The sequence below is a fragment of the Mastigoproctus giganteus genome, chromosome 7, assembly GCF_048544385.1.
Source record: "Mastigoproctus giganteus isolate SK-2022 chromosome 7, ASM4854438v1, whole genome shotgun sequence".
In the NCBI taxonomy this organism is placed as follows: Eukaryota; Metazoa; Arthropoda; class Arachnida; order Uropygi; family Thelyphonidae; genus Mastigoproctus; species Mastigoproctus giganteus.
In genome coordinates this window covers 17,296,663-17,311,867 of record NC_143581.1, presented here as the reverse complement: position 1 = coordinate 17,311,867, position 15,205 = coordinate 17,296,663, and the positions used below count along the sequence as shown (strand labels likewise).

Below are 15,205 nucleotides of genomic sequence, written 5' to 3'. Positions count from 1 at the left end.
TTAACTTCTGTTCCAGGAAAATTAATGGAGGCACTGGTTAAAGAAGCACTGCAGGATCATTTAGACAAGACTTCAGTTATAGCTCAGACACAGCATGGTTTTGTTAAGGGGAAGTCTTGCCTGACCAACTTGATTGGATACTATGATGCAGTCACAAAAGAACTGGATGCAGGGAATAACTTTGATATTATATACTTGGATCTTAGAAAGGCTTTTGATACTGTTGCACATGGAAGACTGCTACACAAATTGGAGCAGTGTGACATTGGAGGCAAATTGCTGCTATGGATAAAGGGGTGGTTGAGGGGGAGAAGACAGAGAGTGGTAATCAATGGACACTGCTCATCGTGGACTGATGTTATTAGTGGAGTCCCTCAGGGCTCAGTGTTGGGTCCATTATTGTTTTCTGTATTTATAAATGATATTGATGATGGTATATCGGGCTTAATGTCCAAGTTTGCAGACGATACAAAGGTTGGCAGAGTTGTCAAGGACACTACTGACACTATGCTGCTGCAACAGGATCTGGAAAGGTTGAGCAGATGGGCTGAGAGGTGGCAAATGAAGTTTAACGTTGATAAATGTAAAGTACTACACATGGGAAACAGCAACCCCAGAGCAACGTATCAACTCTGTGGTACAACACTGACAGTGGTAGAGAATGAAAGGGACTTGGGGGTGGTTGTGCAGGCAGATATGAAGTTCTCTGAGCAGTGCAGACGGGCGGCAAGAGTAGCTCATGGAGTATTGTCAATGATATACAGGAATTTTTCCAGCAGGGATAAGGAGGTGATTATTCCATTGTATAAGGCGATGGTCAGGCCACACCTAGAGTACTGTATACAGGTCTGGAGACCTCATTTCAAGAAGGATGTAGAGCTGCTGGAACGAGTACAGAGAAGGGCAACAAGATTAGTGAATGGAACAAAGGGGTGCTCTTACGAAGAAAGGCTTAAGTTTTGCAAATTACAGTGTCTGGAGACTAGGCACCAGCGAGGTGATCTGATAGAGGTGTATAAAGCCTTGAATGGTTTAAGCATGCTCAATGCTAATGGGATTCTTCCTCTAGCTCAGAAAAATCACCTGAGAGGGCATAAATTCAAACTGAGGAAAGACAGATGTAGGATAGACGTGCGGAAATTTGCCTTTAGCCAGCGGGTTGTTGGTTGGTGGAACAGACTTCCATCCCTTGTGGTGGAGGTTGATAGCCTAAATAAGTTTAAGGCTCAGCTGGACAGGTATTTTGAACGAACAGAGGGGTGAAGTGGAAGTGGGTTTTTTTTTTTTTGGCTGATGCTGCATAAGCTTGCTTTCTTGCATCAAATGCCTCTACTAATGCTAATGCAATATTGGCACATTGAACAATGAGCTAGTTGTATTTCCACTGAGATTTTGCTTAGTTGGTCCACACTTTTTTGGTTTGCACTTTCTTGTGTTCTTTGCCTATCCATGCCTATATTTGTCTATCATGTTCACTGCAGCTGATTTTTGCAAGTGTAATTTGCAAAAATAAACTCAGTGAACCTATTAAGTGGAACTCTTTCTCTTTGCATTCATGCCATTTAGACTAACTTATGACACTTAGGAAAGCCCATTATTAGGACCCTTGATTCCTTTGTGTTTTCATATGTTTCTATTTTTAATTTTTATAATGACTTTTGGGGGAAGCACCCTTTTTTATAAGGGATTTGAAGTTATAAGTTGGTCTAAAGTTTTTTTTTTTTTAATTTTATGCTTTTTGGTTCATTTCATTAATTTCAAATTTCTAACACATTAAGCCTTATGGTCAGGAGGTAAATTTCATGCGTATATGTAGAAGCATTTACTCATTTATCTATTGATATAAATTTTTGAATCTTAACGCCTATGCTACAAAATGCTTTTTTTTGGCAAACAAAAACTCTAATGAGTGTTTGTTTGCCAGCTGTTTCAGTATGCTGGAAAATATGTTATCTGGAGCTTGCAAGCCATAGATAGATTATTAATAGCATCTTTTAGTCAGTCTTTTGGAATAAATTCTGTTACTCAGCTTCTGTAATTTTTTCTCATTGCATATATATTCATTTTTTGTGATTTTTATTTATAAACAATAGATAATAAAGACAAGAAAAAATTTTATATATATATATATATATATATATATATATATATATATATATATATATATATATATATATATATATATATATATATATATCATAATAATTTGTTGAAATTTTTATATTTATAGCTGTTACTTTTATAAAAGCAAATTTGTGAAAAAAAAAAAATATTTTAAGCTTGTAAGGGAAGAATTTTGTGATAAGGAAAAAAAAAATTAATTTTTCTTTTAATTTTTCACTAAAATCACTAAAATATTAATTGGAAAACTATATCAAGGGTTACTAGCAGATATGAACTTGTTGTCATCCAAGCTAATATTGATATGATATTGATATTCATTGATACATACCTTGTTAAAAGAATGATTCTTTTTGCCAAAAAAAAAAAAAAGTAGTAAAATCAGTTGTCTGCTCAGTAGAGGGAGAGAGAGTTTATTGTTCACATAAAAGATTCTTATTATTCTGGTTCTTATTCTGTATTTAAAAATTTATGCCATTTGTTTCCTCATCTTAACCTTTTAGATTAATCATTTAGAAATAATTTCCCTCCCCTAATCCATGTGTTGTAGTATTCATTAATATTGCACTCTTTTCCTTTATAGTTAAGAAATATAATTAAATAGCTTCTTATTGTTTAGGGACATCAAGTATTGTCTCTGGAGAAACCAAAAGCTTCTTCAGTTTTGCCAAATCAGTGAGTAACATGACTTTCACTTTTCTTTTCCACCTTTTCATTTTTCATATTTTATATTTTTTTGCAGGGTCAGCCAACATAGTAACTGGAGAGACAAAAAGTTTCTTTAGTGTAGCTAAGTCTGTGAGTATTAAGAACAGTGTTCATTATCATTGATGTAAGTAATGTATCAGTTGCTGTTTTGTTTTGTCAGTTTTTATTTAATGCTGCATTCCCTTGAAACAAAAACATACTAGAGGAATCTTTTTTGCCACTTTTATTTATAATCAAAATTTCTGATAAATATATCCACGCGGTTCATTTGCTATTTTAATTCAGCTAGTTCAAGTATTTAGCATTTCTTAAATGCTAAATACTTGAACTAGCTATTCTTAAAATTACTACCCAACATATATCTACAATTCTGGGTACTATTCATTGTCTACATTTTATATTTTACATATATATATATATATAAAGAACTTTTTTTTCAAAAAAACACAATTTCTGTGTTAAAATGTTTGTTACATTTTCTCCAAAAAATACCAGTTTTATTTATCAGTATAAGAAGATTTTCTCCCCCTCTCCAAATCTTCATCTATATAACTTCCTTCACATCCACAAAATAAATTTATATAAGACTAGACCAATAAAGAATAAATTATACAGGACTAAACCAATAAAGACTAATTGGCATATATATATTACTTATCAAAGGAACATAACAGCTCATTATAATTACACCCACTTTATAGTATAAAATTTCAAATCCTTTTAATATAAAGTCCATAGAAGAGTCAATCAAATTTTATGATTTGATAGATAATTTTAAGTCCCTCCTCCACAAGCTTGAAAATCAATGTTTGGTTGTTACTTTATATAGACCACAATATCCTGGCAATTCAGAGTTGACTGGAAATTTTTTTTTCAATTTATGAAATAAATTGAGGCAAAATTTTTTGCTCTAACAATGTAGTCAGGTAAACTGATTTTGCTGGGTTGATGTCTAACTCAGACATTTCAAGGTAAATTGGATAATAAAGGATTTCGTTAACTTCATTTCATTTAGCTAATTTAACATTATAAGAAGCATGTATAAATAGCAAGAATATGTCATTCATGTATGAAATTAGATGAAATTTTATAGTTACAGACTGGGTATTCTGATTGAAAGGAATACCTCATTCTTTTTAATAATAACTCAAGGAATGAGAGAAGTGAACCAAAAGATAACAGAAATTTAAATTTTAAATAGCGGTGATTGTAATAGCAGTATGAGGGTGTGGATATTAGTTTTGATTACAAGAAGGTAATATATACATATATTAATTTGAGTCTTGTTCTGAAAAGCTATAACCTAAAGTTAAATGATAACATTATAATAATGAACAATAACCTTTTAACATTCTGCCTTGAATGAACTGGAATTATTTTTTATAACAGAATTCAGACCTAACTTTACCTGGTCAGGACATTCTCAGTTTTGGCTCAATCTCAAATATTTTGAAAATCGAGTTACTTTTCTTTTCTTAAGTTTTTTTTCAAAAAAAAAAAAAAAAACTGCAGTAATCCCACAATTTTTATTTTTAAAAATCTAAGGAGCAACAATACCTTTTTGTAAATATGATAAAAATTTCTTCTCAGAAATTCACACCATTACTTAAACCAAGCTATGCTTCTAGTTCAAGACTCACTAGTCATTTACACTTGTCCTTATCAGCCTAAAAAAACTGAATCTTAAGTAAACTCGGTTTTACAAATTAAACTATTAACACAAATAATCATGGTGAAGAAGACAGAAAAAGATATGTCTATCACACTGAAATAAATTTTATCTTACAAAACCAACCCATTCTACAGATTAAAACTCACGGCAAAAATAAGAATAATTTAAATTTTAAACTAATTCGGTTCTTCAGCTGAAGTTTGATTCCAATGAGCATGCACTGGAATCAGCCCTGAAGTGCAATAAGAACTTTTTTGGAAGCTTTTCTTCTGACTACATGATGGTATTGCTCTACTGCTCCTTAATGTGTCTGAACAATTGATTGTATTACTTCAGTAGGTGATGAATTATTAGGAAGGGCATTATTGAAGACAAAGTGGAATGGAAATAGAATAGTAAAATTTCCCTTGGCTATCTTAATGAACTGGGTATTTAAAAAATTAGAATTAGTAAAAGGCAAAAGATTACCAAAAAAAAATTGGTTTTTGCTAAGAAATCTAAGTGCGTGCATGTGTGGATGACTACCCTTCCTCTTTAGTGGAGGTCCTGAATATTGGGTCTAAAAGGGAGGGGCTTGTTTTTTCTATTGTTAAAGGCAGTGATTATATGACATTGGTTGCTAATTCCATTTCTCTGCATACAGAATTTCCACATTTTATATTTTCTTAATGTCTAGAAATTCACTGCTTTTTGCATATTGAATAACAATTTGCATATTGAATCAGTTGAAGAACCGAATATTTGCGTATACACATTGCACTCTCCCAACAATTTCATTATGAAACTGTTGAGAGTGTGTAATGATTTTTATAGAATAAAATATTTGTGCAGTTAATAAATTATTAAAAATCTTTTTACAGAATAATATAATTTAATTAAAAAAAATTTTTTTTCCATGACATCTTTGAAATCTTATGAAGTTTGTTTAAACATGTTCACTGCCATCTAGAAGTTTATTTGAACATGTTCACTGTGGCAATAAAGTTCCTGGACTGGTGCAGTAAAAGAACAGAAAGTGAAGGGAGCTGAAATATGGTTTTATATTTATTCAAAGTAATCACTGCAAACTGAATGTATTTATCAACTATTCTAGAAGTTTCCAAGAAGCAAAATCATCCAATCAGCAAAAGCATCCAAGAGGTGATGTTCAGTTCAGCTGTTACATTTCTTTTTTTTTTTTCCCTATATGTCCTGAAAACCTGAAATCTCTTTCCTTTGAGTTCTTTGAGGGCAATCTTAACCTTGGGAAAGAGGAAGAAGTCTGCTGGTGCTAGATCGGGAAAGTAGGTTGGATGGTTGATCTGTACAATGACATGTTTCAGCAGAAATGTCTTCACAAGAAATGTGGAATAGGCAGGGACATTGTTGTGAAATAAGAACTAGCTGCTTTTGTTGATCTGTGCAATGACATGTTTCAGCAGAAATGTCTTCACAAGAAATGTGGAATAGGCAGGGACATTGTTGTGAAATAAGAACTAGCTGCTTTTGTCTCAAAATTATTGCCTCGTCCTGGAAATGTGCTTCAAAAGCCTTTGTGCACAATCAACAGCATAGTGTGTGGACAACACCTGTACATGAAAGATATTTTTTTTTTTTTTTTTTTTTTTACATGCAAGAAAAAAAATCCCCCCCCCCTGTTTTTTATGTAATTAGTATGGTTACCACTCTGTATGCATTGATTTGCTAATCATCAGCTTCTTATTTGGGCCTGAGTCACCTTGGACCCAAAAGTTTTTTTAAAAAATTAACTGACACATGGTTTAAGTGTCTTCTCATTTAAAATATTTTGTAAGCACCATGTAATGTCTTTTAGTAATTACTTTAATTTACAGTTGTTTCATGCTTAAGTATGCTAATGATATAGAAGGCATTATAATAGTGCATGAATATATATTGAACTGCAGAATGCATTTTGTTTAGTTTTTAGTGAAATGTCATGTAGAGCAGAGGTCAGAGTTAAAACAGACAAATATTTTTTGGATACCCCATTGTTGGACTTTTTTCTAAATGGATTCCAGAGACTGAAATTCCCATGTACCACTGTATGAAACATTACAAGATAAAAGAAAAACAAATGGAAATGTATAGTTGAATTGTGCAATTGATTGCATATTTATAGAGAAACAGGCCTCAGAAAGGTCAAAATCACTTGTAAGGTTTGGAAGTTTACAGAAAGGCTGTCATCATGGTTGTCGTACAGAAGGCATGGTATTTCTTTGTAAGGGTTTTCGTGGATTAGCTTTAGCGCATAAATCCACTAGGTGGTAGATGACTGTCATCAACCAGTGGAATACCATCACTTTGCTTACTGGAGGCTTGAAGTGGTGGAACCCATGTTTAGTCTCCAGAGCAAAGCTCTGGCAAAGCTCCCCCCTTCATCATTATGCAGTAGGATGTCTTTTTGAGGTTATGATGGATATCATGGCAAGATCCAGTTTTCCTTACATTTCAAAGGTACATCTCTAAAATGGTATTTGCAGGCTGGCCACTAGATAGTCCACCAAACTGAACCTATTGGTAATCTCTAGGAGGCTTCCAAATCAGCTAGTGTATAAACTCGCTGCCTCTACTCTGCCAGATAGTGATTTGAAGGGAGTCCAAGTAGTGTGTATGTGGGGGGAGGGCATTGGCAAGGCCACATTATGTCAGGAAGTGAGTATATTCTTGCTGTGGGTACACCATATCCAAAAATTAATTCTTCATACAGCATGTCCTCCCCACCTTTTCTTACTACTGAATACATCATGAATTATCAAACTAATAGAACAAACTTATCTGTGAAAAGATCTAAACCTCCCAAACACTTCCTCATTCATTTCACAAAATATACACGTTCTCAGTTCCAATCTCAATTATGTCCATTTCCACTTAGTCTGCCACACCCCACATAATAATTGTCCTAATTATTCACTGTATGATTCCTTTCACTTCAAAGGTGTTACTCATATATATGTCTGCTTTGATATTCCCTGTCACAGACTTAGTAATTTTGAATCTCCTGTTTTTTATCTTCTCTGGCTTAAAATATTTCTACCCCATTCTGTCAAATACATTTGTTGCCTCTATTGTTCTCCTAACTCCACTAGCCACTTGGAACTCTTTGACTTCTCTCTTTGAAACTTCACTTTCTCCAACCTAATTTTCCTTAATGATATTAATATTCACAACTCCAGCTGGCTTCCATTTTCTAGTGACATAGACCCGGCTGGTTGAGGTGCTGAGGCTTTTGCAATTACTAATGACCTCGCACAGATTGTTCATTTACCTACCAGAATACCAGACAGTCCTAATCACACAGCCAACACTCTTGATCTTTTTCTCACAAACAACTCTTCTGAGTACATGGTCGATATGCGTGATCCTCTAGGCATCTGATATCACAACTTGAAGGTCTCCTCTCTAGTGGAGGGTTTCTCTTGTGGCCATTCTGAATCTCACGTTGTTTGGCATTACAAGAATGCAAAATGGGATGATCTCAGATTTCTTCTTTTCCATGGTCGGATTACTGTTTCAAATCTTATGTTAACATTTGCTCAGATTGCTCAGTGAAATTATTCTTGTAGGGATGAAACCCTTTATCCCACACTCCACCTCAATCTTGTCCTTTATTTAAAACTTGGATTTCCAATAAATGTGCTAAGGCTGTTCAAGATAAGAATGTTGCATATCGCAATTGGCTTGCATCCAGATCTCCAGGTTTATTTTCTGCCTACACCAAAGCTTGCAAAAATTGTGAAGCAGTTATTAATCAGTCCAAACTAGAAATTTGAACAGGCTAAAAGTAGAAAACTTGCTTCTTGTCCAAACGGTAGTTGAGCATTCTGGTCTCTTGTCAAAGCTTTTGGCCGAAGTATTTGCCCATCTCTATTCCCACGTCTATCAAAACCAGATAATTTTATTGTCACTTCAGCCAAAGATAAAGCTGGCCTGCTAGTATCCTATTTTACTTCGAACTCATGTATTGGTGATCTTGGTAGACCACCTCCTACCACTCCCAGAACACTCCATTCAATGCCTTCTGTGATCGTCTGTCAAAAGGATGTTAGAAGGTTTTTGAGCACTCTTGATGCCAAGAAAAACCAGGTCTTGATGGGATTTCTCCACTTGTCTTCAAAACATGTGCTTCTGAGCTTACTTGTGTTCTGCGTTGCCTTTTTTCACTTTCTTATTTCACAGGTGTTTTCTGTTCTGCTTGGGAATTTGCTCATATCAGCCAGTTCCTAAAAAGGGTGACAAATCCCTCCCATCCAATTATTGTTCCATTGCACTTACTTCTACTCTTTCTAAAGAAATGGAAAAATCTATTAACTGCCAACTCTTAAAACTATCTATAAATCTTTTGTCTAGCAATATACTGGCTTATGTTACCCATGTATAGATAAATTCAATGGAAAAGTTTGATGAATCTCAAGCAGTTGCTGTTGACATTACAGAGGCTTTTGATTGTGTTTGGCACAAAGGCCTAAATGAGCTTCCATCTTATGGTTTGCCAGCTGTTTTTGTAATTGGGTATCCAGTTTTCTCTCTGACTGCTCACTGTGGTTGATGGTAGATGGCTGTCTATCTTCTAACTTCTCCATTAATGCAAGTGTTCCCCAAGGTTCAGTTCTTTCTCCCACTCTTTTCCTCTTTTATATTAATGACCTTCTTCCATTGACCAGAAACCCTGTCCATAGTTTTGCTGATGATAGCACATTGCATTCCACCTTCCAGTTTGAGAAACCTTACTCTGCTCAAACAGCTTCAACTTCTCGAATATCCACTGCCAATTCCTTAAATGCTAATTTCCAGGTAGTTCTCCAGTGGGACAAAGATAACTTAGTTGATTTCAATCCTTCTAAAACTAATACTTGTCATATCTTTCAGAAAGGATTCTTCTGCTCCCATGCTTATCTTTGATAACACTCTGATTTATAGACAAGATCATATATCTCTATTGGGGACTACCCTGACTTCTAATCTCCTTGGCATAAGCACATCACAAATATTGCTTTCTCTAAAACCAAAAAAAAACTGGGTTTTCTCTTTCGCTCTTGGCATTACTTTTCTTCCAAACTGGGATCACACTGTACAAATTGAAAATCCTGGCTACCGTGGAATTTTGTTTCCACATCTGGGATGATGCCCCCAAGACCTCTCTCTCTTGAGCTTCTAAGTTCCATTCAAAAGAGGGCATTTAGGTTAATTAATGACTCATCTCTAACAAAGTGTCTCCACTCTGTCACATAAATATTCTGTTTCTGCTGCATATCTTTTCTGTACGTACTTCCATGGGGACTCTTCTTCTGAACCGGCTTCTATAATTCCCCCCTCAGATCCCCCCCCCCAAATCAGTCTGAACACATGCTACAACCAGTCAGCATCCTTTTACTGTCCAACTTAAAACTTACAGAACCAACTTTTCTTCTTCCTCATTTATTCATTCAACTTCCATTTTCTGGTACAACTTCCCTTCATGTGTATTTTCTGAAAATTATAATCTACAGAAATTGAAGTTTTCAATAAGTATCTTATTTTATCTTCTCAACCTTCAATCCATGCATGGTACTAAATACTGTAGGTTTTAATTCCTCATGTTCTTGGGATTTTCATTAAAAAAAAAAAAATCCACAATCATAATAGTAAGTGCTCACCTTCTGTTACAATTGTTTTTCTCACAGAAACTAGAGAGTGGAGGAATATAAATGTATTTGCTAGAGTGATAAACCCTAGTGCATGCTATTTCAACATGATAGAAGAATCTGAGTGTGGTGATAACCAAAGGAATGCTTCCATGTAAACTGCATTATTCAAACTGTGAAGTACGGTGGTGGTACTTTTCATAGTAGAGCATTGGACCACCAATTTTGTAAAATAATTCTGTGAATAGAATGTCCTACCATAATATTTTAGTTAATACTGCATTTTTTTATACTAATGGAATTTTAGCAATAAAAGTTTCGGCAGGCAGTGCATCCTGCCACAAAGCACAATGTATGATGACCTGGTTTTAAAAGAAAAGCATTCTGCTATTAGCGAGACCAGAGAGCTACCCATTGATCAAGTCAGGGATGAATTGGAAAGGCATATGTGAAATCAGCCATGGATGCTGACTTCACAAGCCATGTTAAAAGATTTTACACGAGGAATGGTGAAATAATCTTAATTGAAACTTTCTAGAAATTAGTGGAAAGTTTACCACATGGGTTGTTTGCTGTATTGAAGGCCAAATGTGAGCCTGCGTCATATTAAAATTTTATTTTTTATTTATTCATTTATTTGAATGTTTCTTGGTGCTAATGCTTTTGAGTATACATTTCACTGACTGTTGTGATTTGATCAAAAGTTAATATATAATGATCAAAGGCTAACGAAAAAATTTGTATATGTCATTAAAAATTCATTTCAAGGCATAACATTTTTTAGTTATTCTGAAATTTCCCAATTTTTAAAATTTGAGAGCTAGCAGTTCATAAAGCTACTTTAATTACTATGCACAATATTTTAATTGAACAATATGTTTTATTAAGAAAATAGAATTAAAGTTGAAAGTTTTGCAATGACTTACTAAAATTCTGTAGAAGCCATCTAACTTTTTTTGTTGTAACATACACCTATAATGTTCAAAATTTGGAAATAACCAAAATGATTACACAGGGTGTCTCAATTAAAAAACTTTGCGAACTATCTAGCTTAATTTTAAGTTCAGACTATTTTTGTCTGGAGCTTTTTTTCTTTTTTTTTTTTTTTGTCATACATCATACTGAGCTGAAATTTTTGAATTTGATGTTGGAGGTGGACTGAGTACAGTAGAACATCGGTTATCTGGGACGTCAGTTATTCGGAATAATTAGAAAGGCTGATCTTTCTTCTTTTTTTTTATTAACAGCAGTGCAGTAAGCTCTGGTCATAGTGATCACGTTTGCAAATTGAATTTTGATTATAATAAGCAAAAGATCAGGTTTACTACCTGTTTATAAGAGATTGTACAAACAAAATGCCCAATGAACCGAAAACTGCAAATTGTTTTTATTGTTTTATGATTGTGACCTCTAGAATTCTATGTGACCTTCAGAAATGTGCTTTAGAAAAATATCACAGAGACTTCTGGGTTTTCTTGGAAACCACGAGGGAATTTCAGATTAGTTTAGCTCCAGATTTGGTAAGAATAATATCGGTCCGAAACTGTGCAGTTTATTATTTTTTTTCAGTTTTTTACGGAAAAATGTGAACGAAAAGAAAATTATTAATAGAATTAGAAAAGGTGAACATTTAGGAAATCTCTCCAAAGAGTTTAACGTAGGGATGTCAACAATTTACAACATCAAAAAAAATTCCAGTGCTATAACAGAATTTGTGTTGATTGTGGATAGTGAAGAAGGATCTAACAGTAAAAAGACAATGTCGAAACCTGAAAATGCCGCTTTAGAAAGTGCACTTTATTTGTGGTTTCTTCAGAAGAAGTTTAGGTGAACCAGTGTCTTGTCCAATTTTATATGAAAAAGCATTGGAATTTAATCGAAAATTAATAGGTAATGAAGATTTTGAGGCAAGCACAGGTTGGTTGAAAAACTTTAAACTGAGACACGGTATACGTGAACTAGATATTCAAGGCGAGAAACTTTCTGCACACAAATCGGCAGCGGTGTCCTTTGAAAAGTAAGTTTGCTTCAGTTATAGTAAATTATGAGAAAGAAAACGTTTATAATGTTGATGAGATGGGCTTATTATGGAAAGCAATACCGAAAAAAACCCTAGCCACTAAAAGAGAAATACCTGCACCAAGTTTTCAAATGAGAAAAGAGCGAGTTACAATTGCTGTGTGTGCAAATACTACTGGGATGAACAGATTGTCCACGCTCGTTATCGGTAAGTCGAAAGAACCAAGAGCATTTAAAAATCTTTCTAATTTTCCTGTTTTGTATAAAAATCACAAATTCCTGAATGGATGTTTCTGTTTTCCGAGATTGGTTTATAATTTTTTTTAATTTAATTAATCTTATTTAATTTAATCATAAGGTAAGATTAAATTTATTTAATCTTACCTTTAAATTTAATTTAAAGTTATTTAAATTAAATTTATTAAATTAAATAATTAAATATTAAATTAAAATTAAATTTATTTAATCTTACCAGAAAAATTACCCGTAAAATTTTCTGGTTCAATTATCTGGAAAATTTGGCTATCCGGAAGAGGTCTGACATCAATTATAATGGATAACTGATACTCTACTGTATTTATATATTATGATTTCTAAATTAAAATTTTGTCCTGTTTTTTTTTTTTTTTTTCTTTACCGCCTGAATGAGAAAGTTGTTTCCTGTTATAGTAATGATGATGATGTTTTCAGGTTTAACCTGAAAACATCAACAATGTGCTTTTGGAATGAGCGAAACCACTTTATAGAAAGACGGAAAAAAATAATAATAACACAACAGTTGTATTGTGCAGAGAATTGACACAAACTGCCAACTGTGTGTACTAAATAGAAAGCACCACATTCAACAGTTTTTTTTTTTTTTGTTTGTTTTTTTTTAACCCTTCGAAGAAAACTGAGATCTTTTCAGAAAGTACCATGATGACATTTTTAGACTTACCCAAAGTCAGGGAACAACTTCCCATTGAGGAAAAGGCAGCTGATTAGGCAAAATCTTAATTTAGAAATCATAAAATCTAAACAGTAATACCTAACCCGATTTTGACAAAAAAATCCAAAAATTTCAGCCTGAATACAAAAAAGAAAAAGTCCAGATGACAAATAGCCTAAACTTAAAAATAAGTGACATAGACCTCAGTGCCTTTTATTTGAAACACCCTGTATATAATTTTGATTGATTCAGCCTAGCCATACATTTAAATTAAATTATAACTTTGGCTTTATTTGGGGAAATATCAATAAAATTTTTCCATAAATACTGTTATCCTGGAAAAATAATATTTTTCTTTCTTGAAAAAATTAACAATTTCCACACTTCTTCGGAAATGCAGAATTAAATCAGAAATGCAAAACAGGTGAAATATTAACTTTTTGTGATCTTATATGAATTTAAAATTTTATTTTTATTAGTACGAAAAACATTTTTAATATAAAGTTTTAATTTGCTAATATTCACAGTTTTCAAATGTTAGAATAGTTTGACACTTTTAGTGTTTCTCACTAATACTAACTGAATTCACTCATTATGATATTTGGGTGAGCTTGTTTACATTTTGATAATCATTCAGAATATTAAGAATAACAAACAGTAAATTACTACTTTCTCCTCAAACAAGGGAATGCAGTTTCACCAAATTGTCTGTTATGTTTGCTTTGTTGTTGGATTCTAGTGTCATTTGTGTTGTTGGTTAGTTGTAATGAAAGTATTTTGTTTAGTTTCATAGAGAAAATATTTGACACCTCTTTAAATTTTTATCCAATTAAAAAAGAAAATTATTCTTTTCAGTTTCTTTTTTATCAATTATGAGTTTATTTTGTTAGCCCTCACTTATTTCTTGTTATGGAATACGAAACATGTCAGCAATTTCAAAATGCAACAAATTTATTTTTGCTGCAACATTTAATTGCAAAAATAATATATATCCTGATCAAGTAATTAAGGTAAGGGAAATAAAAAAAAAAAAAATTTTTTTTTAAAAATGAAGTTGAAAGAAATGTTCTTAATATTTTGGAGACTTTCTTTTCATTTTAATTCTATAAGTTCTCTATAATTGATAGAGAATTTACTTGCAGATGTATTATAAACTGTGAAGTATACATTATACAGGCAGTCTCCTGTTATACTCATGCCGTGTTCCCATAAAACTGAGCATAATGTAGAAAATTTCCTTGAAATTAATGATATAAATTTAAAATATATTCCAATAGATGTCAAATAAAAAAAATATTTTTTTGAAAATATTATAAATAATACATGTACACATTCAGTAAAATACACCTGCATAGGCATTTCTACAGATTACTCTAACTGTTAATGATTGTCAATAAAAAAAAAAAGTATCTATTAGGAAGTATCTTTCTCTCATAATTCAAAACACTTAATAATAGTTATGTTCAATTTCATCTCCAGTGATATTGCACTATTTTTGACCTCAGTGCCTTTTACTGCACTGAGCAGATAAACAAGAAAGAAAACTGCATTAGTTTTCTTTTTTGTTCTTTATTAGTTTTTTCTTCTTGCTCAATCAAAATTTGTGCAGATAAACAAGGAGACAAAAGCTCACAAATTGAATTTATTGTGAACTGTGATTTTTATATATTTAAATGAAGGTGTTAATTTTATGTTTGTTACAATTCACATTTTTTAATTATACATTACATTCGAAATTGAAAAAAAAAAAAAAAAGTATGAAATTAATTGGCAGTAAAATAAATTTTATAAAGAACCTAAAAGAAAAAATATTATTGGGAGGATGGTCATCATAATAAGAAAAGAATGCCACACTATTATGCAAAAAAAAGCATAATATGGGGGACTGCCTGTATAAAATAATAATTATATTTATTTTCAGTTTTATACTGTTTGAACATTCAGAATAATGATGTGGATTTGATCTCATCTACCAATGTGGAGATAATTTTTGAGAAAAACTGTGCTTTAGTTATTTTTTATATATTTGAATGTCATATAAATTTTGTGAAATATATTAAACTTAATTGTATGTGTAGTTAGATAACTATTGCATTTTATATAATCTATTATTGATAGATATATAAAAATAGTTAC

At 32.5% G+C, this 15,205-nt stretch overlaps 1 protein-coding gene across 2 annotated transcripts in view; it reads left to right on the top strand.

Moving 5' to 3' along the window:
- Positions 1–15,205, top strand: part of LOC150082588 (putative NADPH-dependent quinone oxidoreductase VAT1L) — a 154,356-nt gene that overhangs the window by 96,516 nt on the left and 42,635 nt on the right. The window contains exon 6 of one of the 2 annotated variants that reach the window (XM_090378704.1): positions 2,864–2,919. In XM_090378704.1, the coding sequence (XP_090234830.1) occupies positions 2,864–2,919 (56 nt within the window). Of the gene's footprint in view, positions 1–2,740; positions 2,797–2,863; positions 2,920–15,205 lie in introns of both variants that reach the window. The other variant, XM_090378703.1, reaches the window with a different exon arrangement.